The sequence below is a fragment of the Corythoichthys intestinalis genome, chromosome 11 (assembly GCF_030265065.1).
Source record: "Corythoichthys intestinalis isolate RoL2023-P3 chromosome 11, ASM3026506v1, whole genome shotgun sequence".
Taxonomy (NCBI): Eukaryota; Metazoa; Chordata; class Actinopteri; order Syngnathiformes; family Syngnathidae; genus Corythoichthys; species Corythoichthys intestinalis.
The window spans coordinates 7,935,103-7,961,095 of record NC_080405.1 but is presented as its reverse complement, the minus strand read 5'-3'; the positions used below and the strand labels follow the sequence as shown (position 1 = coordinate 7,961,095).

General features: G+C 39.0%; 1 protein-coding gene across 2 annotated transcripts in view; it reads left to right on the top strand.

Annotated features, from left to right (window-relative positions):
- The first annotated feature begins 18,349 nt into the window (after window positions 1–18,349).
- Window positions 18,350–25,993, top strand: part of nocta (nocturnin a) — a 29,400-nt gene continuing 21,756 nt past the window's right edge. Inside the window, exon 1 of one of the 2 annotated variants that reach the window (XM_057850738.1) lies at window positions 18,350–18,680. In XM_057850738.1, coding sequence (XP_057706721.1) covers window positions 18,482–18,680 — 199 coding nt within the window. In that variant the 5' untranslated portion in view covers window positions 18,350–18,481. The remainder of the gene's footprint in view (window positions 18,681–25,993) is intronic. The other variant, XM_057850739.1, reaches the window with a different exon arrangement.

Below are 25,993 nucleotides of genomic sequence, written 5' to 3'. Positions count from 1 at the left end.
GTCGCAGCTGTCCTCACTGTATTATGGGATATTTACACCAAAAGATATTAACCGGTAACACTTTGTTTGACACTGGCATTATACGACTATCATAAGACCAAATGAACCACCATTCATTGCTTCAAGAAGCTTCATTTGGCCATAACTGCTCCTTTGGAGGAGACAGGCAACCTCTGTTGTTGTCCAAAATGCCTCCTAGCATGCATTGCAGTTCTACAGATGTAAATAACAATCAAAATTCATGTTCTGTGCTAATTATTTCTTCAGTTACTGTTCCAGTTGTTTCTCTAATTGCTAGTTATGACATTTGGTTACACTTTATTTGACAGTGGCGCCATAAGACTGTTTAGACAATCAAAATTATGACATGACACTGTCATGAGCACTAATGAATGCTTCTAACAGATGTCATTTAATGTTATATGACAAATTAGCTCACTTTTGAATGGATGTAAAAGATCAGAGCTAGACAAACGGAGTTAGGGACATAATTATGACACCTATTCTGTCATAAGCATTCAGTAATGCCCATGATAGTGCCATGTCACAATTATGACGGTCTTATGACGCCGCTGTCAAATAAAGTGTTATCTATTAGCCCAAATAAATCAACAAATAGGCCGCACCGGATTATAAGCCGCAGGATTCAAAATGAAGGAAAAAAAGTAGCAGTTTATAGTCCGAAACCTACGGAAATTTGCTCCTAATGTAAACACTGGTCTCATGTGTGACCTACGGACAAGTTTGTCGCAGTCAGCGACGTTTCCACAGTTAAATCTTCCGTTATGAGTGTCCACATGATGCCTCCACAAACGCAGAATTCGCACATCTTTACTTTGGACGGAGTTTTTAAGAACTTTATGTTAAGTGTGCGCATGGATGATAGGCCAAACCGTAGAAAAAGTTTTTTTTTTTTTTTTTTGCAAAATATCCTGCTACGTGTAAACATGACCTAAAATACTGATGGAAATTTTGCACCCTGTTGTTGTAGTTGTTGTAGCTTTATGCATCCAGTAGATGGAGCTACGCTAAAGCGATTATGATTAACCAATATTGATCCATACATAAAGTGCATCTGATTATAAGGTGCGCTGTCTGCTTTTGAGAAAATAGAAGGCTTCTAGGTGCGTCTTATAGTGCAGAAAATACGGTACATGCAGCCAGCACGTTCGCTGCTAAATTGGCTGCTCCTTTAAGATCCAGAAGTGAGTGACAGACGCTGTGATTCTCTTTCCGCTTGCTCCACCGCCTGCTGCAAGATTCAGACATTCGACAAAAAAATTTGAAACAACAAGAAAATCTTTTTGACTAATTTTTGTTTGCATTTTACGCGGCTCACCGAATCTTTGATGGCCCTTTATATTGCATTCAGAAGTTCCAAATATAAAGTTATAAGGGGGACATCTGTATTATTGTTTGGCACACAGTGGATACTAACAGGTGACATTTTGTGCAAAAGTCAGCCCTCGTCCTAGCTTTGCTAACTTAAAGGCTAACATGACTTTGGATAGTTGAACAATCTAGAATTTTCAAATGAACCTTTTGAAATGATTCAATTTCTTGGACATGTACAGTGGTATGAAAAAGTACCTAAACCTTTTGGAATTTCTCACATTTCTGCATAAAATCACTATCAAATATGATCTGATCTTTTTCAAAACCACACAGATATAAAAACAGTGTCTGCTTTAACTAAAACCACCCAAACATTTAAAGGTTTTCATTAGGGCTGTCAAACGATTAAATTTTTTAATCAAGTTAATTACAGCTTAAAAATTAATTAATCATAATTAATCGCAATTCAAACCATCTATAAAATATGCCATATTTTTCTGTAAATTATTGTTGGAATGGAAAGATAAGACACAAGACGGATATATACATTCAACATACGGTACATAAGTACTGTATTTCTTTATTATAACAATAAATCAACAAGATGGCATTACATTATTAACATTTTCTTAAGGTGATCCATGGATAAAAGACTTGTAGTTCTTAAAACATAAATGTTAGTACAAGTCATAGAAATTTTATATTAAAACCTCTCTTAATGTTTTTGTTTTGTTAAAATTAGTAAAATTTTCAATCAAAAAATAAACTAATAGCTCACCATTGTTGATGTCAATAATTACACCATGCTCACTCATGGTACTAACCCATAAAATCAGTTGGACCCAAGCGCCAGCAGAGGGCGCCAAACACCAAAAAACAAGTAACAAGCGGACATTACACTGTACTGTCATCTTAATCTGTTTGAGCGGGGCATGTGCGTTAATTGCGTCAAATATTTTAACGTGATTAATTAAAAAAATTAATTACCGCCTGTTAACACGATAATTTTGTCAGCCCTAGTTTTCGTATTTTAATGAGGATAGCATGAAAGCAATGACAGAAGGGGGAAAATGAGTCAGTGAACCCTCTGCCTTAAGAGACTTATAGAGCAACTGAAGCCAATTTTTAACAAACAATTTAAGTCAGGTGTGTGCCAGATCACGGATGAGTGGTTTAAAGCTGCCCTGCCCACTATAAAACACACACTTAGTAAAAATTGTCTTGATGAGAAGCATTGTCTGATGTGCATCATGGCTCGGTCAAAAGAGCTGTCTGAAAAACTGCGATTAAGGATTAGCCTAAACCCTAAAGCTGGGAAAGGTTACAAAACCATCTCTAAAAGTCTGGATTTTCATCAATCGACAGTTAGAGAAGTTGTCTACAAATGGAGTGAGTTTGGCACTGTTGCTTCTCTTCCAAGGAGTGGCTGTCCACCAAAGATGATGCCAAGAGTTCAGCGCAGAATACTCGGAGAGGTAAAAGAGAACCCTAGAGTGTCTACTAAAGACTTACAGAAATCACTGGCACAGTCTAATATCTCACATCAGCTATCAGTAAAACTATGGCCAATAATGTTGTTCATGTGAGGACTCCACGGAGGAAGCAACTGCTGTCTAAAAAATATTGTTGATCGTTTAATGTTTGTAAAAAGCCACTTGGACACTACACAGGCGTTTTGGCAAAATATTTTATGGACTGATTAAACCAAAGTTGAATTGTTTGGGAGTAACACAATGATATGTGTGGAGGAAAAATGGAACAGCTCACCAACATCAACACCTCATTCCCACCGTGAAGCATGGTGGAGGGACCATCGTGATTTGGGGGTGTTATGCTACCTCGGGGCATTGATAACTTGCAATCATTAATGGAAGAATGAATTCAAAAGTTTATCAGGCTGTTTCGCAGGAAAACCTGAGGCTGTCTGTCAGACAATTGAAGCCAAGAAGAGGATGGATGCTGCAACAAGACAATGATCCAAAACACAGAAGTAAATCAACTTCATAATGGTTTCCCAAGATCAAAATACCGGTACACGTTCTGGAGTGGCCAAGTCAAAGTCCAGACTTGAACCCCATTGAGATGCTGTGGCATGACCTAATGACAGTGATTCATGCCAGACATTCCAGGAATCTGACTGAACTACAGTAGGTTTGAAGAGAAGAATGGGCCAAGATTGGTTCTGATCGATGTGCCAGACTGATCTGCAGCTACAGGAAGCGTCTGGTTGAAGTTATTGCTGCCAAAGGGGGGGCACAAAATATTAAATGTGATGGTTCACTTACCCCCCCCCCCCATACTATCCTCATTAAGATATAAAAATCTATGAATGTTTGTGTGGTTTTAGTTAAAGCAGACAGTTTTTTTCATCTGTGAGATTTTGACAAAGATCAGATCACATTTGATGGTTATTTTATGCAGCAATGTGAGAAATTCCAAAGGGTTCGGATACTTTCCCACACCAGAGTAGCTTTAACAGAGTGGACACGGTATAATCAACCACACTGAACGTACTTCAATATAACCGCAAAATCGGACTTTTAAAGAAACACTTGGTAGCTTTTCAGTTTTGGTGGATTTTAGCGATGCTGGTGGACAAAAGCGGTAGCGTTTTGCCTTAAAGAAACACTTGGTAGCTTTTCAGTTTTGGTTGATTTTAGCGACACCGGTGGACAAAAGCGGTCGTGTTTTGCCATAAGGAAGACTGCGTTTACCACGAGGACCAGCGCTGCGTTCCCCATGAAGACCAGTGCACACCTACGATGTCGTAAAATCATCAATCAATCAAAAATCAATCTCCTGTACGTCACGCCAGCAAGTGACAGCCGGGCCAATGTTTATCCTGTATATCCTGCCTTTTTTTCCCTCCTCAGACAAAACTTTTTGTCTATTGTTGCTCTGCCATCTTTACAGAATTCGCGCGAAAGCGTTCGCATCGACTTCCGTCTTTATAATTAATGGGGGAACGGGACGTATGCCGTAGTACATTTGTAATTTTTTTTTTCGTGTGGCCCGAGTGACGGTGAAAGCGATACAGACCCCCTCGAGATATAAAAGAGGTGTCATTCAACTAGTTTTTTCTGTCGACATATTATCACGAATGTTATGAAAATATTTTATAAAGGTTGAAAAGTTACAAAGTGTTGCTTTAAAGGAGGTAAAAAATGAAATTGCTTACCACCATTGAATTTCCCACCCCCAGTGTTTTAGTATCGCAGAAGAGTGATCTCATTAATAAATAGGGAATTAACAGAGTGGACGGTGACACTGGGGATGAACAAAAAACCTTTATTTAAAAAATTTAAAAAACTATGAACTATTATTTAGATTTTTTTCCCTCTACTTATTTTATAGATGGAATTTGAATGAAACACACTGGAGACATAGCAAAATTTCATAACAACCTTTCACCAGAGTTAAATTCTATTCAAAAAATATAATTTAGGGACCTGTGCTATTGAATTTATAATAAATGACAACTGATAATACAGTACACAAAAGTGTTGAGTGAAAATACAGCTTAATTTTTTCTGGGGACTTATATGGCACCCTATTTAAAAAATGAACCAAAGCCCATTGTTTTTTGTCATCCAAGTTATGGTGGATTGTAAATGTTTTAAGCATTGCAGTCAATTTTGTTTTTCAAATATTTTTGTTTTCAAGTCAAATGTTCATTACATAATCTTTATGTAATGAACGCCATGTACTTTACATTTGACCCGGAAACCTTTGACACAATTTAGGCACAGTCCTTATACTAGCCAATATGGCAAGGTGTGGGATAACAGTATATCGTAGTATCAGAGAAACTCATATTTCACATGCGAGTAATATAAGATCTAAGCAACCTCACAGGTCAAATTAAAATCTCATTTTCCCATCATCATCACTTCAATCTGCTGTGCGTCGCCTCCAGTTGTCTGCAATATGACTGACCTCCAGGCTTGAAGTACCGTCAAGTGAGTGAATGTTTTATTTGCCTTAATTTTGTCATTTTGAATCCTGCGTCTTGTAGTCCAGTGCAGTTTATTTGTCGATTTATTTGGGTTAATGGGTAACACTTTCTTTGACAGCAGTGTCTTAAAGTGCGTACGACAGGAAAAAAAAAGTCTTAAATAGGATTATTATGTGAATTAGAATCATATTTTGAGACGATTCAGCTATATACAACAATTTAGCAAAGCGCAGATGACGAGAAATTAGTTTTTTTAATCTGCCGGTTAGCCACATCTACCATTATAGGGCTTCTAGTGTCCCCAACAGGTGGATGACGTCAGCGGAGTCACGATTTCATCTGATTTAGTATGCAGCCCATTGAGGGGGAATTATTCACAACGAGGAAAACGCGACGAAGAGAGCCGCAAAATAATTATTTCAGTCTCTCTACTCCAATATTTTGACAAGATATTTTTTTTATCCAAGTATTTTTCCCAATAGCTAAATAAATGGCTTGAGAAGGACCAGTCAGTCCGTTCAGGGGGAATTATTCAGAACGAGGAAAACGTGATGAAGAGAGCCGCAAAATGTCATTGTTTCAGTCACTCTACTCCAATATTTTTACAGGATATTCTTTTTATCCAAGTATTTTCCCCCAATAGCTAAATAAATGGCATGGTCATGACAAATAACAGGCTTGCGCTAAATGGAATATGAAATAATAAAAATGCATTAATTCAAGACGACATGGCAAAATTACTCCATAATCGTCAAAACTGTGGACTTCACCTTTACTGTCGCAACTCCTGAACGATATTTTATGCCACCTAAATTGGGCTTATGTCATTTCCCTTCCCCGGCTTCGGAGAATGTAAACAAACCAAGAGGCGTGACAGCCAACCCGAACCGAGTGATGTTTCAAAGTCTTCGAAGCGGAAAATCACACATAACTAGATCATAATCAGATCATTTCACACGACAACTGGGTTGTCGATTGTCAAACCGCCCAGCGGAGAGCAATTTACAGCTCGTTCCCCGACTACTCACAGGAGAGCTCGCCGGGAAAGCACCTGGACAATGTTGCTAATGTGTATGAGGAGAGCTTTTTACATGCCCATTCATGATCAAATGTAAGTAGTCCTTTATTTAAACAAAGTTTGTAGTGTTTACTTTGTAATTGTTGTACTCGCAGCTATTTTTAACACAAAGTTGCAATTTCTGATCGGGTGGAAAATTTGACAGAACACCGGGCACACCAAGAGGGCAGAAGCCGAGTATAGTGCTCGCCCGGTGAGGAGATGGGCGACAAGCCGCCGGTCGGCGGCGGAGTGGACAAGGAGCATGTCAGCCACAAAATGCAAGCCACCTCCGTATTAAAACGATCCCAGTATATGACATAATACAAAACACAATGTTTACTCACTTCCTCGTAAGTCCCATGGCCCTACAGTAGTAGGGCTTGTTTTGGCCAATATCCACCGGTGAATAGGAACCTTTTGAAACCCCAAAAAAGGGTACACGCCTCTCCCTCATACAGCAAGATTTTTCTGCAGCCGTTTGGCTGGCGTGATGCGAAAAATAAACTTATTAATCCGCAAAATCAGCTGAATCCTTAGTCCTTCTTATACAACAGTGCGGCTGTATAGTGAAGAGGACTCCTTCCTCCGTACACGTCACAGCGCCCTCTTTCTCAACTCGAGACTGTTGCCGGAAGTCACTCATTTTCATGGTGCGGGATTTAAAAAAAAAATATATATATAGCGATCGCTTCCACACACATCCAAGCGGTCCATTTCATTCAGGAGCATAAAACACCGCGTGTATTATGAAATAAACATGCTTTTTCGTGTCACAGGCACTTTAAGACTGACTCGATTTATGTACAGCTCGCATCTTTTACATCCATTCAAAAGTGAGATAATTGACACAAAAAAATGACACAAAATGACATCTGTCATAAGCATTTATTAATGGTCATAGCAGTGTCATGTCAAAATTATGATAGTTTTATGACAGTCTTATTGCGCCACTGTCAAATAAAGTGTTACCAAATACCATAGCTAGCAATTAATGAAACAAATGGAACAGTAACTGAAATCATTTTTAGCACAGAAGATAGGTTTTGATTGTTACATCATACATTGTACATCTGTAGCACTGCAATGCATTCTAGGAGGCATGTTGGAGGACAACAGTGTTGACAGCAGGTGGAAGCAGAGGTCAAATGTCTTCCCCAAGGGAGCAGTGATGGCCAAATGAAGTTTCTAGAATCAATGAAGCTTTGCAACCAATTGGTTCAAAGCTTCATGGTGCTTCATTTGGTCTTATGACAGTCTTACGATGCCACTGTTAAGTATAGAGTTACTGGTTAATATCTTTTGGTGTAAATATCCCATAATACAGTGAGGACAGCTGCAGCTTATAGTCCAGTGAGGTTTAACTATGAACAAATGCCGTTTTCATGTCAAATTTGGCGGGTGGCGGCTCATTGTCAGGTGCGCCTTAAAGTCCAAAAATAAAGGTAAGTTGAAATAAGGACGATCCAGTACTCGAGTCGAGAATTTAAAAAAAATGTCATTTTGTCATTTTTATGTTGGTGTGTGTATGGGGGGGATGATATGATATCCAGTGCTGGCCAAAAGTATTGGCAGCCCTGCAATTCTGTCAGATAATGCTCGATTTCTCCCAGAAAATAAGTGCAATTACAAAAGCTTTGGTAGTAATATATTCATTTATTTTGCTTGCAATGAAAAAACACAAAAGAGAATGAAAAATATAAATAAATATAAATCATCAACATTTTACACAAAACTCCAAAAATGGGCGGGACAAAAGTTTTGGCACCCGCAGCCTCACACTTGGTAGCATAACCTTTAGACAAAATAACTGAACAAGCGCTTCCGATATCCATCAATGAGTTTCTTACGATGCTCTGCTGGAATTTTACACCATTCTTCTTTGGCCAACCGCTCTGGGTCTCTGAGATTTGAAGGGTACCTTTTCCCAACTGCCATTTTCAGATCTCTCCACAGGTGTTCTATGGGATTCAGGTCTGGTCTCATTGCTGGCCACTTTAGAAGTCTCCAGTGCTTTCTCTCAAGCCATTTTCTATTGCTTTCTGAAGTGTGTTTTGTCCTGCTGGAAGACCCATGACCTCTGAGGGAGACCCCGCTTTCTCACACTGGGCCCTACATTATGCTGCAAAATGTGATGGTAGTCTTCAGACTTCATAATTCCATGCACACGGTCAAGAGTCCAGTGCCAGAGGCAGCAAAGCAACCCCAAAACATCAGGGAACCTCCATCATGTTTAACTATGGGGACCGTGTTCTTTCCTTTGAAGGCCTTGTTTTTTTCCTCTAAATTCTATGTTGATGCCCTCTCCCAAAAAGCTCTACTTTTGTGTCATCTGACCAGAGAACATTCTTCCAAAACGTTTTTGGCTTTCTCAAGGTCACTTTTGGCAAACTCCAGCCTGGCTGTTTTTTATGTCTCTGGGTCAGAAGTGGGGTCTTTCTAAGTATCCTACCATAGAGTCCCGTTTCATTCAGACTGCCGACAGATAGTACGGGTCGTCACTGTTGTACCCTCGGACTGCGGAACAGCTTGAACTTGTTTGGATGTTAGTCGAGGTTCTTTAGCCACCATTTGCACAAGCATTTGTTGAAATCTCTCGTCAATTTTTCTTTTCCGTCCACATCTAGGGAGGTTAGCCACAGTGCCGTGGGCTTTACACTTATTGATGACACTGCGCACGGTAGACACAGGAACATTCAGGTCTTTGTAGCCATGAGATTGCCCATGCTTCCTCACAATTTTGCTTCTCAAGTCCTCAGACAGTTCTTTGATCTTCTTTCTTTGCTCACTGTGGTACACACAAGGACACGGACAGAGGTTGAGTCAACTTTAATCCATTTTAACTGGCTTCAAGTGTGATTTAGTTATTGCCACCACCTGTTATGTGCCACAGGTAAGTAACAGGTGCTGTTGATTACACAAATTAGAGAAGCATCACATCATTTTGCCGATAAGCTTCTGCTTTTCCGTCTCCCTTGTCATGTCTATCTTCATCTTGTCTTTCTTTTGGATAAACAAACTGATGATTTCCTTCTTTTCTTTTTTCTTTTCTCTTTCTTTCCTTATGATTTTGATGATGATGATGATGACAATGACAATAAATTCAATTCAATTTTTCAAAGGGTGCCAATACTTTTGTCCGGCCCATTTTTGGAGTTTTGTGTAAAATGATAATGATTTAAAAAATGTTCCCATTCTCTTTTGCGTTTTTTTCATTGCAAGCAAAATCAATGAAGATATTACTACTAAAGCATTTGTAATTGCAATCATTTTCTGGGAGAAATTGAGCATTATCTGACAGAATTGCAGGGGTGCCAATACTTTTGGCCAGCAGTGTAATCTCATTTTTATGATAGAAAGTACAAAATTTAAAGCTGCTTTAAAACTTTCCACAATACTTACCAATACAAGTCATAGCAATTTCCAACGACTGTCATAATCATGCTTCTTATCAATTATTTTTTCGAGTTATTGCTTTCTGATTATTAGCTAAGCAATGACTTTAAAGCCAAGACTTGACATAGGCATCTAGTTTGAGCAATTTTAGTGAAGGACCTACACTCATTGGGGGAAAAAAAAAAAAAGCAGGACTGGCATGCTTGAATGTTACTTCCGGGAACTTTGAAGACTTAAAGAACTGGTAGAGGTCCATGAGATGCCTCACTGTCATACATGATTTGCTCCATTGACTTCACTAAGGTACCGATTCTCTAATAAAAAATAAAACTCCTGTGGCCTATACTACGAACGGAGTTCAGCCTCCCCAGAAGTAATCCTGCTTAGCAGCGGGTAACCGGAGTTGACAAAACCTGGTTATCTAGTTTGTGGTCAATCGGTGCTACGATGCTGATTATGAGGTTGGTTAATTGAATCTGTGTCAACCCAGTCAGAGTTACTGCACGTTCAGATAAAAGGGGGCGGAGACCAGAGTCAAACACTACTTGTGACAATGGCACGGGCACCTTACTTCACGGAGGAGGAATGCGCGATAATCATGCGGAGTTATGAGGAATTAAAATCCACCCTCACCGTGAAATCCAACACCAGTTTACTCATGTCCATGAAAAGAAATAAAGTCTGCTGTCAGGACAATAAAATAAGATTTGGTACGTTAACTGTAAGAAATAATTTATCGTGCATCAACACATGAAGAAGGGTGATTGTATGTTTGAACATCTTCAGAGTAGAGGTTAGATCGGGCCTAAAAAAACCCAGCCCGACCCGGCCCGAGCCGATCAATTTACTTGATTTGCAGGCCCGAGCCCGAACCCCCCCCCCGCAATTTTATGTTATATTTGTGAGGACTCAGGAGAAGAAGGAAATGTGGTAATATGATGCGTGGTTGAGTTTTGTGTGATCACATTTGTGATGATTCCTGTTGCATAATGATAAAAAAAATCAAAGCCCGTCTTTTGTAACGAATTCCCACAGTTAAACAAGACTGTAAGATGCATATTCAATAAACATTTATATATTTTATATTTGTGTGTCTGTTCTATCTCGCGGATAGTGGATTTGACATTTACTTTAATCTCTTCGAGTTGGCAGAAAAAATACAAGTTTTCTCAATGTTTAAATATCTACATATTTTATGATTATTATAAATGCATTTACACAACGAAATAACGATGGAAAAGTTTATTTAATATATTTCTTGTATGAGAGCAAAGCTCCACATTCGTTTACATTCAGCGAAGCCGACACAGGTTTCTAAATAACATTTTCAACAATCAATTTCAAGCGTTTCCATACCCCACTCCGAATCGCACGGCATACAGTGTTCTTATTCAGCATCACCGATGGAATACATATGTTGTCCGCTGGCGAAAGGTCGAAAGGACAGGCACACAATCTGCGCGGTTGTGATGGCCTGACTTCGGCGGGTTACATTAGTGATGCACAGGTAACGAATTCCCTCAGCGGAAAATCTATATCTTTCATGGAGAACATCGTCCGGGTACGCCGACGGATTCTGGCGGTCTCCAACCCGTGCCCTCCGAAGAGAGCCCCTCACAATCCGTGCGCCAATGTCATACGACCGTCCAGGCAGATGTCATTGTCAAGAGGACACGTTCGCGGAGGAGTGCTGTTTGAACAGAGCGTGGTTAATCGGAATCCTGGTGTTAGCAAGATCTAACTCTGAGACGACCAGGTTTGATGTGTGGCGTGTGTTGCCATGGCAACACTCCCCGGTTCTAACATATCCACCTTTTGTAGTCCTGGTTAGCCGGTAAGATAGGCGGCACGTGATGAAGTTACTCTCGAAGTTACCCTACTAAGCCAGAAAACCGGCTTCGTAGTATAGGCCACAGGCCACTGATGCTCTCCATAGACTTTCTCCTCTAGGTCTGCCACAGGATTTATTGCATCATACACATGAGTGACAATGTCCTCCTCTGAACAGCAGTGCTCTGGCCCCTCTATTGGCTTTTGATTGATTTTTCAGTTCTTTGACTCGGTTCAGTAAACAGCATTTCAGCAAACCACATCCTTGTTTTTGTTTTTACCTGTGGCCTGCAGGCTTTATTTCTTTTCATGGACTTCAGTAAACTGGCATGTTGACGCATTCACAAATCACACGATCTGTAATTCACTGCCAACAGACCAGTTGCGCTCTACTCGCTGAAGCGATGTTGGATTTCGCGGTGAGGGTGGATTTTAATTCCTCATAACTCTGCATGATTATCACGCATTCCTCTCCGTGAAGTAAGGTGCCTGTGCCATCGTCACAAGTAGTGTTTGACTCTGGTCTCCGCCCCCTTTTATGTGAACGCGCAGTAACTCTGACTGGGTTGACACAGATTCAATTAATCAACCTCATAATCAGCGTCGTAGCACCGATTGACCACAAACTAGATAACCAGGTTTTGTCAACTTTGGTTACCCGCTGGGAAGCAGGATTACTTCTGGGGAGGTTGAACTCCGTTCGTAATATAGGCCAGTGGCTGTCAAAGAGGTCTAACTTCTTCTAACGAGGTCTAACGAGGCTCCACTCGTTACCTGTATTAATGGCACCAGTTTTAACTCATTATCGGTATAAAAGGCACCTGTCCAGTCAGTCACACTCCAAACTCCACTATGGCCAAGACCAAAGAGCTGTCGAAGGACACCAGACACAAAATCGTAGACCTGCACCAGGCTGGGAACACTGAATCTGCAATAGGTAAAACGCTTGTGTAAAGAAATCAACTGTAAGAGCAATTATTAGAAAATGGAAGACATACAAGACCACTGATCATCTCCCTCGATCTAAGGCTCCGCGCAAGATATCACCCCGTGGCGTCAAAATGATAAAAACATCAAACGGTGAGCAAAAATCCCAGAACCACACGGGGAGACCTAGTGAATGACCTACAGAGAGCTGGGACCACAGTAACAAAGGCTACTATCAGTAACACAATGCGCTGCCAGGGACTCAAATCCTGCACAGCCAGATGTGTCCCCCTATTGAAGAGAGTACACGTCCAGGCCCGTCTGGGGTTTGCTAGAGAGCATTTGGATGATCCAGAAGTGGACTAGGAGAATGTGTTATGGTTAGATGAAACCAAAATAGAACTTTTTGGTAGAAACACAGGTTCTCGTGTTTGTAGGAGAGAGAATACTGAATTGCATCCGAAGAACACCATACCCACTGTGAAGCATGGGGGTGGAAATATCATGCTTTGGGGCTGTTTTTCTGCAAAGGGGCCAGGATGACTGATCTGTGTAAAGGAAAGAATGAATGGGGCCATGTATCGAGAGAATTTGAGTGAAATACTCCGTCTATCAGCAAGGGCATTGAAGATGAGACGTGGCTGGGTTTTTCAGCATGACAATGATCCAAAACACACAGCCAGGGCAACAAAAGAGTGGCTTCGAAAGAAACATTTCAAGGTCCTGGAATGGCCTAGCCAGTCTCCAGATCTCAACCCTATAGAAAATCCGTGGAGGGAGTTTAAAGTCCGTGTTGCCCAAAGACAGCCCCAAAACATCACTACTCTAGAGGAGATCTCCATGGAGGAATGGGCCAAAATACCAGCAACAGTGTGTGAAAAGTTGAAAACGTTTGGCCTCCATTATTGCCAACAAAGGGTACATAACAAAGTATTGAGATTAACTTTTGGTATTGACCAAATACTTATTTTCCACCATGATTTGCAAATAAATTCTTTAAAAATCAAAAAATGTGATTTTCTGTTTTTTTTCCCACATTTTGTCATGGTTGAGGTTTACCCATGTTGACAATTACAGGCCTCTCTAATATTTTCAAGTGGGAGAGCTTGCACAATTAGTGTTTGACTAAATACTTATTTGCCTCACTGTATATGAATACATACCATTATATATAGGTTTTCTGTAAAGTATATTTTGCAGGGAGATTATGCTTTCTTTATATACGTCATATAGGTTCATTATATGCCAAGTGATTAAAATTAACTAAAACATATACAGTATAAGTATATTTCTTTTCAGGTCTGTTGTTCAGTTTTCTGTACCCATGAAAGTTTGTGACAAATGGCGCCAAATATGCAGGAAAGTTGTATTTATTTTTGATAAAATTGGCGAATTTTGTGATGCAAGGCAAAACTGAAAATGAATTTTATGCTAAACCTTGTATTAAAAGTCCCAACTTTGAATTTTCATGTTACCAAGCACAAAAAACTCTTTATGTTCTTTCTAAATTTGGACTGCAAAGTCGTGAATTCGCAATCGTCAAACTGCAAAGTAGCAACGTATTACTGCAATTGCTATAATATTATGTATTACTCATGTAATAATTATAATAAAATCAATTGGTTGAGAGTGAACGAGCTACCTCTCTTTGAGAAAATGCAAACTTTTATAACATTTGTGTTACTACGTGTCAAAACAGCAAATAAGTTTTTAGTAATCTGTGCTTTTCAATGTGATTTTGTTTAAGGCAGGGGTCGGCAACCCAAAATGTTGAAAGAGCCATATTGGAGCAAAAAAGAAAAAAAATTATGTCCGGAGAAAAAAAAAAAAAAAAAAAAAAAAAAGTGAAAGCCTTGTATATGCCTTATAATGAAGGCAACATATGCTGTATGTATCTTTATTAGCTAAAGTATATTAGACCACTTTCAAAATGACTAAGTTGGATACAAATACATAATGAGCCTTCACGATTACCGTATTTTCCGCATTATAAGGCGCACCTGAAAGACTTCAATTTTCTCAAAAGCCGACAGCGCGCCTTATAATCCAGTGTGCCTTATATATGGATCAATATTGGTTAATCATGGCATGACATTCCATTTAGCTAAGCTCCATCTTGTGGATGCATAAAGCTATGCCAACTACTACTACTGCTGCTGCGCCTTATAATGAAGTGTGCCCTATACATGAAAACGGTTTTAAAATAGACCATTCATTGAAGCTGCACCTTATACTCCGAGGCACCTTATAGTGCAGAAAATACGGTAAATGTTAATTTTCCCTGCAGTGCATCCTATGGAGAATGACGCACCATGTGATTACTCTGTTATACGTTGCTGCCTCAAGTTAAACTTAATTACAATATTAATGAATTAGAAGAATGTTTTTGTCATTAGTGGATTTTTTGTCTTTTATCCTAGACAATTGTTGAGGTTGTTTTAATTACCTGACATGTTTCGGCAAATACTTCTGCCTTCATGAGAGAGTCACTGGTGTTGGTGTGACCCGTCTTCATCAGCTGATGGATGAAAGTGTGACTCACCTGTCAATCACACCCTCTGCTGACCATTCACTCTTCCAGGATGCTGGTCCAGGTAGTAGAGAGCATGTAAGCCCCCTCGTCCCTGTTGATAGTTCTCCGGCCCCGCTTGAGGCCTCCCTGATCCAGCGCTGAAGTTTGTTTTCTTCGGTGTGGAGGACTCTGGCCTTTTCCCAGTCCATCATGTGGTTTTCCCTTTTGCAGTGATCGGTGATGGCTGACTTGTGATGTTCCTGTTGTGCTTTTCTTTTAGTGCCCTTCTTTGTCTCATTGTTGTCTCCTTTTCACACTCCTTCTTTTGTTCTGTTTTAATCGTAATAAAGCTCCTCCCTGTCTCCCCGATGTATGATTTATTGCATAGAATTTCATATATGGAGTTACATTTGTTTTCTGGGTGGATTTTGTCCTTTGGATGGACCAATATCTAGCGGAGTGTTGTGTGTGGTTTGACCGGTGTGTTTATGTTGTATTTTTTCATGACTCTTTGGATACGTTCCGTGATTCCTTTCAAGTACGGCGACGTCACCATATCTCTGTGTTCTTGTTTTGTTTGTTTTTTCTTTCCGCCTTGTGTTGTGTTGTTCTTGTTTTTAACATGTCCTGCACCTTTTGCTATTGCCCACTGTGGATACTGAGACCTTTTCAGCGCATATTGGATATGTTTTTCTTCCTGTGTTCTGTCATCCGGGTCCGTTATTCTTGTCATACGTTCGTGTAATGTTCTGACTACTGACAGCATCCTGGAAAAGTGAATGGTCAGCAGAGGGCATGACTCGCCTGTCAATCTGACAGGTGAGTCACGCCTTCATCCATCAGCTGATAAAGACGCCTCACACCAGCACCAGTAACTCTCTGATGAAGGCAAAAGACTTCGCCGAAACATGTCAGGTAATTAAAACAACCTAAACAATTGTTTGGGATAAAAGAAAAAAAAAATCAAGTAATCTATAAGTGTAGGCAAAATGAACTCAGTACAACTGTGTTTTTGTCATGATTGTCCTGATACAGAAACCATATTAAAACTAAAATTACGTCCCCCCCCCATCTTTTTCCATTTTCAAAGCCACAAGGGCAGCGGTAAAGAGCTGCTTGTGGCTCTAGAGCCGCGGGTTGCTGACCCAGGGTTTAAGGACTATGTTGTTTTTTATTTCAATATATCACATACAGTATGTGCCATTGCACCTATATTGTTTTCTGTAATACTTGCAAGATTTTAGTTTTACAGATGGTTTTCTAACTCATATTAGTTTGATTTTAAACATATCTGCTAAGGATATTGTATGTGCAATTCCTGTCAACTATTGTTCTTTCAAATTCCCAAACAATACAGGTTTCATATTGCACACTAAGAATCGTATAAATCAAGGGTGTCCAAACTTTTTGCAAAGGGGGCCAGATTTGGTGTGATAAAAATGTGGGGGGGCCGATCCTGGCTGGCGTCTTTTACGTAGAACAATATATTTCAGCAAATTTTAGCAAGCCATTCTGTGTGTCACATTTGCTTTATTATTGTTTTTAATTAATAATTTCAACAATCTCGCAACTAGCCTTTGTGGCGTTCTCTTTTGACTCTCGGGCTCTTGCGAAATACTGCTACTGTGAAATTTACCTAGCTTCAAGTTGCTTCAATTTCTTCAATTTCTCGCTGCGTATCTTCCCTGTAATCTTGTCTAGGGCTGCAGCTATCGAACATTTTAGTAGTCGATTAATTGAAAAAAAAATTAAAAATCAATTTTTTAAAATGAGGATCTATGTACAACAAAAGAACTGGCTAACTTACATAGAAAAAGTCCGCTAGCTTAAATGCTAATTTTTTTTTGTCTTTTTTACAATGCTCTTAACAAATGGCTCAGACACAAATTTCCACAAAAAGCGGCTAAATATACCTACAAACTAAATTAAGAATGCATTAAAAAACATTAGCTCAAACAAAAACTTAGCTTACGTTGGTCTTAACAGGGAGCAGTTGGATTCAGCCATGTGAAAAGAGGCAGACCAGAGGGCAGTGTATCCACCCTCATCAATAAAACTAATTGCAAACACTTTCAAAATAAACCATTAAAACGGCACTTTAATTAAACGAATACTCGAAGCAACAAAATTTAATTCGAATATTTTTTTTGTAATCGAATACTCGAGTTAATCGATTAATCGTTGCAGCACTAATCTTGTCGTACATGTCTTGTCTTGTTTGGTAATTTCGCCTCACACTGAACTCTTTAAAAACAGCGACTGTCTCTGCAAATGAGGTAGACACAGTTGTTGCGTATTTCAGTGAAGAAATGGTCAAATTTCCACCTATCCCTGAAGCGTCGGCAGTCGCAGTCAACTTCCTTTTTTTTTGTTGTCGCCATTTTAGAAAATTGGAAGGGTCACACGGGGTAATGTTGCTTAGAGTGCTGTTGCCTTTTAGTGGGTAAATGAGGAGCAGCATTTAGTGTGTAAGCTACTTCATATGCTGGTAGCAGTACTGCTGACCAATTTATTAAGTCTGTGTGCGGGGCCAGACGTTATTGATTTTATGACAGAGGCTGGGGGCCGGATGAAATTTGACCACGGGCTGCATTTGGCCCCCGGGCCGGACTTTGGACATGTCTGGTATAAGTGGTTTGACTGTCACATACTTTTCTTACAGTTCTATATAAAACAGATATGAACTTTATAAATTACATATATTTTTTTCCATATGGGTTACTACTCCCATTGTTGTTGTTCATATTGTTTTATTTATTAGGAGAAAGCAGCAAGCAGGATGAGGTTTTGGGGGACAGGAGAGAAAGAAAGCAGACAGAAGAGATGAACAAACAAACAAAAAATACATCATAAAACACCTACGCTACCGGTTCAAGAATAAACAAATTTGATAAAGTTCAACAGAAATTACTGTAGTAATAAAAAAATATACGAAAAATTTGTGTGTGTGCACATTTCACAATAACTAACTAATAACTAACAGCAGTGTCTGACCAGTCTTGTTATCTCATGTGCGTATTTGCCATATCCAACAATAGCGAGACGTTCTACGTGATTGGTCTTCATGACGAAGGTCCCGCCTCCCTGCCTGCGTCAATATGGTTGATTCCAACATTTTATGGAGGGGAGCACGGTAGTTACAAACAGTGTTTGTGTGCGTTTCGCGGATTTTATTTCAATATAAAAACGATTACGAGCAATAATACACGTCCTTACCACAATTAGTCAGTTAAAACGGATATAGCTGCCATTTTTAAAAACTAAATTAGAGTTGGTATTCCGTTTAGACACCTCTAGCTCCGTTCGCCCGAATATGATGTAACACTTACCGGCTTTCTATCTAACTCATGTGTCATAATCATGAGTCAACAGATAACTCGATTCATTTGGATTTGAATCGCTAAATTGTTCTCTTGTCAGTACGTGGCTCACTGTCATACTGCCAGTTGTCTAAAAAGTTAGGTGAATAATGAATTTAGCTCGCCGCTGTCCAGCTCTACTGAACCAAATGTGTATGTCATCGCTGGAGGGAAGTACGACCAGAAGAGCGTTTTCACCGGCTCCTGCCGTAAAACAACCCGCGGAAACCCGGTGCCATAACCTCGGAGTGGAGAAAACTGGTCGACAAGTCAAGTCGGGTGGAGCATCCACTTCGGGAGCAGTGTCAGGTACACTCTGTTCCATCTACTGGTTTTGTTCATGAACCTAAAATGGACCGAGGTGAAGCACTCAAGACGGTTTCTTCTATTCATAGATTTTTCTATCTGTTTCAAAGTCACAGTGACGCAAGGTGTCCAAACTTTTTTTTCTCCCCCCAGAAAAATCAAAGAATGCAAGAGCCAACTTGAAAGCCTTCCACTTTCATTTGTTAAACAATATCAGAATCCGTAAATAAAAAGATTTTAAATTGTATGTATTTCCCTGCATGGATGGCAGAATATGTTCAGATTGTCTTTTTTTTTTTTTTTTTTTTAAACAATGTTAGACAATTATTATTACTATTTCAGATAAACGTATTTAGAAAAAACAAAATGCTGCAATTCTAATTTCCTACATTAATTTCAACATGTTAGATTTTGACCCCTGAACTAATTGCAAGGCACTGTTTAAGTCACGAGCTCCATCTAGTGTGGAAACGTAGAAGTGCAACAGAATGTGGGCCATATTCAATGATAAAGTGATCCCTAATTTTTCGCGGTTAATGGAGACCAGAACCCACCGCGATAAGTGGAAAAACCGTGAAGTAGCGACCCCCTGCTGGCAACAAAACCGCAATTTTCTTCACTCGAGGCACTGGTACTAGGCTGTGGTTCATCTTCGTCGTAGTCGTCATCACTGCCACCTTTGTTCATTATACAGCGCTTTGGCTTTTGCCCGAATAAAGTTTGTGTCGAGACTCACCTTGTTTTCCCGACAGTCCGATATCCACACTGTTGGTGCATTTTCCATTTATACAATCCTCTTGTTGTGAGGAGTCACAACTCGCTTAGAATGTCCATAGAAAGCCACATTGTGGCCGTCTTACAGATTTTCGCGTCTTTTTTTTACAAACGGTTGATTCGTTTAGTCCATAATGGCATGTAACAGACACATAGCTTTGACATAGGTGGAGTTTGACTTTTGGGGCAGGGGGGGCACAACATGTTGATGACCCCGAAATTCAGCGTCGGCTATAAAATTAAATTACAAAAATAGTTATAATAAGAAGATGACAATGAGCGATTTTTGTTTCCCATCATTCTTGAGGGGAATTCTAAATCAGGGTGCTTAGGCAATACTTTTTGCCAAGATCGTCAACCATTGAATATGGTACGCCCGCCGGTGTCGTACCAATGGCGTACCGCACGCAGGCTATTTTTAGACCGTGACGTCGCATCGTAAAGCGGAAGTAAAGCCGAAGTGGGACATTATAGACCCGCCCTCGCATAGACCCAACGTAAAAAGTGCTACTTTTCGCCGGTAATCTTTCAAAAACGAACATGCCGATCACGCATTGCTTTTTTGGAACTTGTAGAAACGACTCTAGACATTACGACCATGAAGGATGTTTTCCTCATACGTTCACGGAAACCAAAAACTCGGGAGGAAAAAATGTGAAAACCGAATCAACTTGCGCGGACTTTAACACCAGCTCGACGAATCCATTCAAGTTTCATATGCAGTAAACATTCTGTTGGGTTGGCATGGTCTTTCAGAGGACAACGTAACGTTGTGCCGTACTGCTTCTGTCTGACAGTGAATGACCTGAAAAAAATTACAATGGTATCTGACTGCCACTGTTACAGTTTCTGTTATATATATATAAAAAAACAACTTTAGTAAGGGGAAAGTGTATATAAATTATAGGATTAAGATGTGTTATCAATGAAAAAATTAAAAGTGTTCGTTGACTGTCACTGAGTAGCATTTGCGATCGCTACACAAAGCTAACTAAATTACCCCCAAGAACGGTAAGAGACGTAGGACAACCAGAGGATATATAAGAAAGACAGGGCTGATGGTAAAGGATAGCTTGTTGAAACCGGAGAATGTCATTGTCAGTCGCGTCGATAAAAAAAAGCTATTGCTATGCTTAGGTCGGCTCGTCTTTTTCGTCTTTTTCAGCCTTCGACACTAAAGCCATCTCTTTAACTGAACATTTTTATGTTCTTCCACATTTATGCCAGTCAATTTGGCACCAGGCACATCATTTTCGGAGAGAATTCGTAGGTTTAGCGCTGTAAACATCTCCTTCGTACATGATTTCCATTCATTTCCTATTAGGGACAAACGGTGGCTTGTCCTTGCTTAGCAACAGGAGCTAATGCCATGAATATTAATGAGCGGAAGTGACGTGTTGCTTGCGGTACGCCGTTATAGTAGCCCCAGTGAAAATTTGTATCCCCTGGGCGGAGCCATTTGGAGGTAGATTTGTGTCTTTATTATTCAATCCCCGCCCAAAAAGTTGCTTCAATCTAAAAAAGTTGCTTCAATACCCCCCCCCCCCCCCAAAAAAAAAGTGTTTGAATGCAAAAATAAATTTGAAACTCAAAAAAAAAATGCACGTGAAAGCTACTTTTCTTTGATTGAATTTTTTTTTTTGTTTGTTTTTTTTTTTTGATTGGATTCAAGTTTTTTTTTTTTTTTAATTGAAGCAACTGTTTTTGATTGAAGTAATGTTGATTTGTGTTTGGGCCACATTTTGGCTAGGACGTTTTTGTCATTATTATTCAATCAAAAAATAAGTTGCTTCAAAAATATATATTTTCAAAAAGAAAATCACTTCAATCAAAAAAAGAAAAATTTCAATCATAGAAAACGTTTTTGAAAGCAAAAAAATATTTGACACCTAATTTTTCATGGAAAAAGTTTTCTTTGATTGAAGCAATCCTTTTTGTGTTTGGACCATATTATCGGTAAAACATTTGTGTCTAAATCATTCAATCCCATATAAAGTTGCTTTAATAAAAAAAATATTTTCAATCATGATCTGTTCGGAAAATAATTTTGACCCATTATAAAAAATTTTTTTTTTGTTCATTTCATTCATTTTTGTTGCAGTTTTATTGCTTTACAACTTATATATATATATATATTAGATTAAAAATTTTAATCGAGTTAATTACAGCTTAAAAATTAATTAATTGTAATTAATCGCAATTAATCGCAATTCAAACCATCTATAAAATATGCCATATTTTTCTGTAAATTATATATATATTCTGTAAAATAAATTGTTGGAATGGAAATATAAGACACAAGATGGATATGTACATTCAACATACGGTACATAAGGACTGTAGTGGGCATTTCACTCTGCTGTCATTTAAATCTGTCTATGCTGTCCTCACTCCGAAGCGTCTACTTTTTCCAAAGCTAGACAGCTAGTGAACGACGCCTTAATAATCAGACTTCTTCCTTTTTCATCTGATTTATTAATAAAATGGCCTCAAACCATTGTCCTCTTTAGACCGTCGTAAAACTACAACAACAAAAAATACACAAGCATTGCATTAGCAACAACGTTAGCTTAGCACGCTATACAGGTTCACTAAACATAAACAAAAAGCGTCTCATACAAAAAATATAACATTTCGCTTACTAACATAATATGTACATTCTTTACAACAACCATACTTACGGACAAATCTTGTCCAAGGATCATATAAGCACAACATTACAACGTAGGCGTCAGCCCAAGACGTCGTGCAGCCATATTGAACTGGCAAGAAAAAATAAACCATGTCGCAAAGCGACCACAAGAGTTCGCTGTTAGACAGCACAAAAAGCCTTGCTGTAAAAGTTACCAAAAGGCAGAATACTGTGTGAGCGGGACATGTGCGTTAATTGCGTCAAATATTTTAACGTCAATTTCATGCAATGACACTTTTTGGCAACCAGGAGGGGCCTGCCCCCCCTTAAAATCCGCTCATGAGCTTTGGCCAACTTTAAACATGTCCAAAAATGGAACTTTCTCGTGCACTGTAATCATTTTTCTTTTTGGGTTCGCTAGAGCATTTAGCAGGTGAACAACATTTTGGAGCCGATACAGGGCTACACAAATGAAATTGAATTGAATTTTCAACAACGTGACAGGCAAGCACAAGAAGGCAAGCGAGAGCGGTCCCCTTCGATAGCAGCCAGGTTAAACGTCTTGGCCAATCAGCTTGCGATATTCCTGAGTGATGCTGGCCAGCGAATTAGAGCAGTGGATTTTGAGTTGGGCGGGCTCTCCTTGCAGTCTGCTAGCGAACGGGCAGCTTTATGCCATATTTTCTCTATTTTTTTGCTGAAAAAAATGAGCAATGGAGTGAGGGCGCGAAATTCGAAGTAGCGAGGCATCACTGTATTTTCATCATTTGCCGCAGGCCAATAAAATGCAGCGGGCAATAGTTTGGACTAGGGTTGCAGATATTGATTATTTAAGTGATCTACTGATTAGTTAGTTGGAATAATTGAGTAATCGTATTACAAACATTTAATGCCTTGCAGAATAAATTTCAGGAGCTGTAAAACAAAAGAAACAAGTGTTTATGCTTTATTTATTTTGGCTTGCTAAGATGGCACTTACAAAAGAGCATTAAATGCGAATACGAAACAAAGTTCTTGAGTGCTTTTTCAAACTAAGCATAATTACACTTTCATTTCACAAGAGCAATATGCATTTAAAACTGAATTGAAATCCCTGAGTTTAGCCTCAAACGGTATAAAAAATAAATAGATAAAAGAGGATCTAAGTACAACAAAAGAACAACTGGCTAACTTGAATAGCAAACGCTTAAATGATATAAAATGCTAACTTTTTCCCCCCAAAGCTCTTAACAAATCGTTCACATATTTCCACAAAAAAAAAAAAATCAAAATATATTTCTAAACTAAATTACGAATGCATAAACAAACATATTAGCTCAAAGAAAAACTTCTGTTTGATTTTGCCTATCAAGAAAATCCCGATTATTTTGTTTCAAACCCGATTTTCCGATATCGATTTTCGGGTAAAATCAAAATAGTGACAAATAAAGTATTTTGAATGTCTTTTATTTAAACTTAATTTTTCTATTCTGTTAATAAACACACAAACAATCCCTTGGGATTAAGAGCATTTTATTTAAACAACAGATTCAAGGTGATGTGCTGTTACATTTCTCTCTGGTCTTACTTAAACATAAATCGAATATTAGTCTAAAAGTTTCAAATTTTTTTTTAAATTCTTTTTTTTTTTAAATTTTGTTCATTTCATTACGTTCACTCAATATTAACAATATGCAAGGTGAAGACTGATCCTTTAGGTTTATGAACACCTCATCTTTACAAAAGACGTCAGGTCAAACACATTAATGGGCCAATGAACAATGTGCATATTGGTAAAATTTTTAAATGTAGACCTATGCAAAATGACGTTATTGTATTAAAACGACAACAAAAACGACATGGCATGCTTTTAGTTATTGTAATCTAGTTGCAGCAATCTTGGCAAGGAAACAGAGGGACTGAAAGACACACGCACACACACCATGGGACAGACAGTAATACTCGCTCACGCACATCTCCCACACTTACACTTGGCATTATGCAATTTGTGTCCAAAGGTCCATTGTAGCGCAGAAAAAAAGATGTTGATGTTGACAGACTTGCTCACGAGTTGTTTTAACAAAATGTTCACTTGGCTAGGCAAAAGTAGCAGCGTCACCGGTGGCCAAGGTTATTGTTTTTTTTTTTTAAGACCGCATGCTCTAGTGGGAGGAAGTGGAAATGCAGACGAAACTACGGTGGCTTAGATAGACCAGACTGTGGTGTTTTTAAAATCGAACGTACTGATCTGAACGTTTTTAAAATCATTTTAACCGGAAAAGTTGGTTTTGGTTCAAAATCGATTAATCGAAAAGCCATACCTTATGTTGGCCTTAAAGGGGAAGTTCAGAATTTTTGACATATGGCTTAATCTTCGAGTTAGCGGGGGTTTATATAGTTGGTGAAGTTGATTTCAACAATTTCCGTGCAGTTTTTCAGTTATTTTTTAGTTTCAGGGCTCCGGAGTGGCTAAGTTAGTGCAAGTTAATGGTGCCTGCTTAGCATGCCAATAAAAACATTTTATTAACGGAGCTAACATAGGCTAATAAATTGAAAATGCAGATCAGTTTTCGAATTGCCTATGCGGCCAAAACAATGTCGCATCAAACTGCTATAATTAATTTCATTCTGCAGGACTATTTTTTTTTATATGCGTAATGCGACCGCAATAGAGAGGAGTGCTTTGGCCACTCGTGCTCAGTCTGCTGGGTAGTCCCATTCGTTCCCACAAAAAATATCAGCGGTGAAAAAAACGATGATATCACTCTGTCCTGCTTGCCTAGACCAGGGGTCCCCAACCTATTCCACTAAGGCACACTGTGGGTGCAGGATTTCATTCTTACCAAACAAGATGACAACACTTTTTCCCCAATCTGGTGTTTTACAAGTGCAATCAGTTGATTGCAGTCAGGTGTGGCTTGTTTTAGCAGAAGCCTCATTGGTTCAACTGTCTCTGCTGGATCGGCTGGAACAAAAACCAGGACCCACAGTGTGCCTTGAGGACTGGGTTGAAAACCCCTGGCCTAGACAGCCTGTTCCCTGCAGAGCTGCTGGATTACAAATGTTGTTGTTCATACTACAATTATGCACGCAATGGTAAATTTTAACAACTTTATCCTGAAAACATAGCCAACACTAATGATTTTTTCTCTTTTTTTAATTTTCTTTTTTTTTTTTTTTAATTTGTATGCTAAGCAGGCACCATTGACTCATGCTAGCCTAGCCACTCCAGGAGCCATGAAACTAACAAATAACTAAGAAATTGCATGAAATTTGTTGAAATTAACTCCACCGACTAATTAAACCTTCACTAACTCGAAGATTAAGCCTTATGTCAAAAATTCTGAACTTCCCCTTTAACGGGAGCACTTGGATTCAGCTGTTAGACGAGTTATGTCATATTTACTGTTACCACTAGAAGGCAGTGTATTCACGCAAAATCAATAAAACTAAATCCACGCACTTTCAAACAAACCATTACAACGACACTCTAGTTAAACGAATCCTCAAAGCAGCAAAATTTAATTCGAAGCCCTTTTTTATTCAAATTACTCGAGTTAATCGATTAATCATTGCAGCACTAGTTTGGAAACCTCTGCCGTAACACAGACACTCTGTAATTTCCATACAATTTTGTGCTAATGTTACAAAGATTGTGCAGCGTTGACTGCCAGATGTTGAGTGAATTAATTTATTCATACAGGTACTTTCAACTGTAACTTTGAGGGAAACCTATCATAGGAGATACTTTCTTTCTTGACTTCTATTCCTATTCAATTCTTCTCTAGCTGTGTCTGAGAGAAATCACAGCCGGGCCAGGTACAGGGAATATGACTGAGCCCTCTAACCAAATATTAAACATCATTGTAACATCATTTCACAACATGCTCATAAAGATTACAAGCTTCATCACCATAGAGAGGCTACTAGG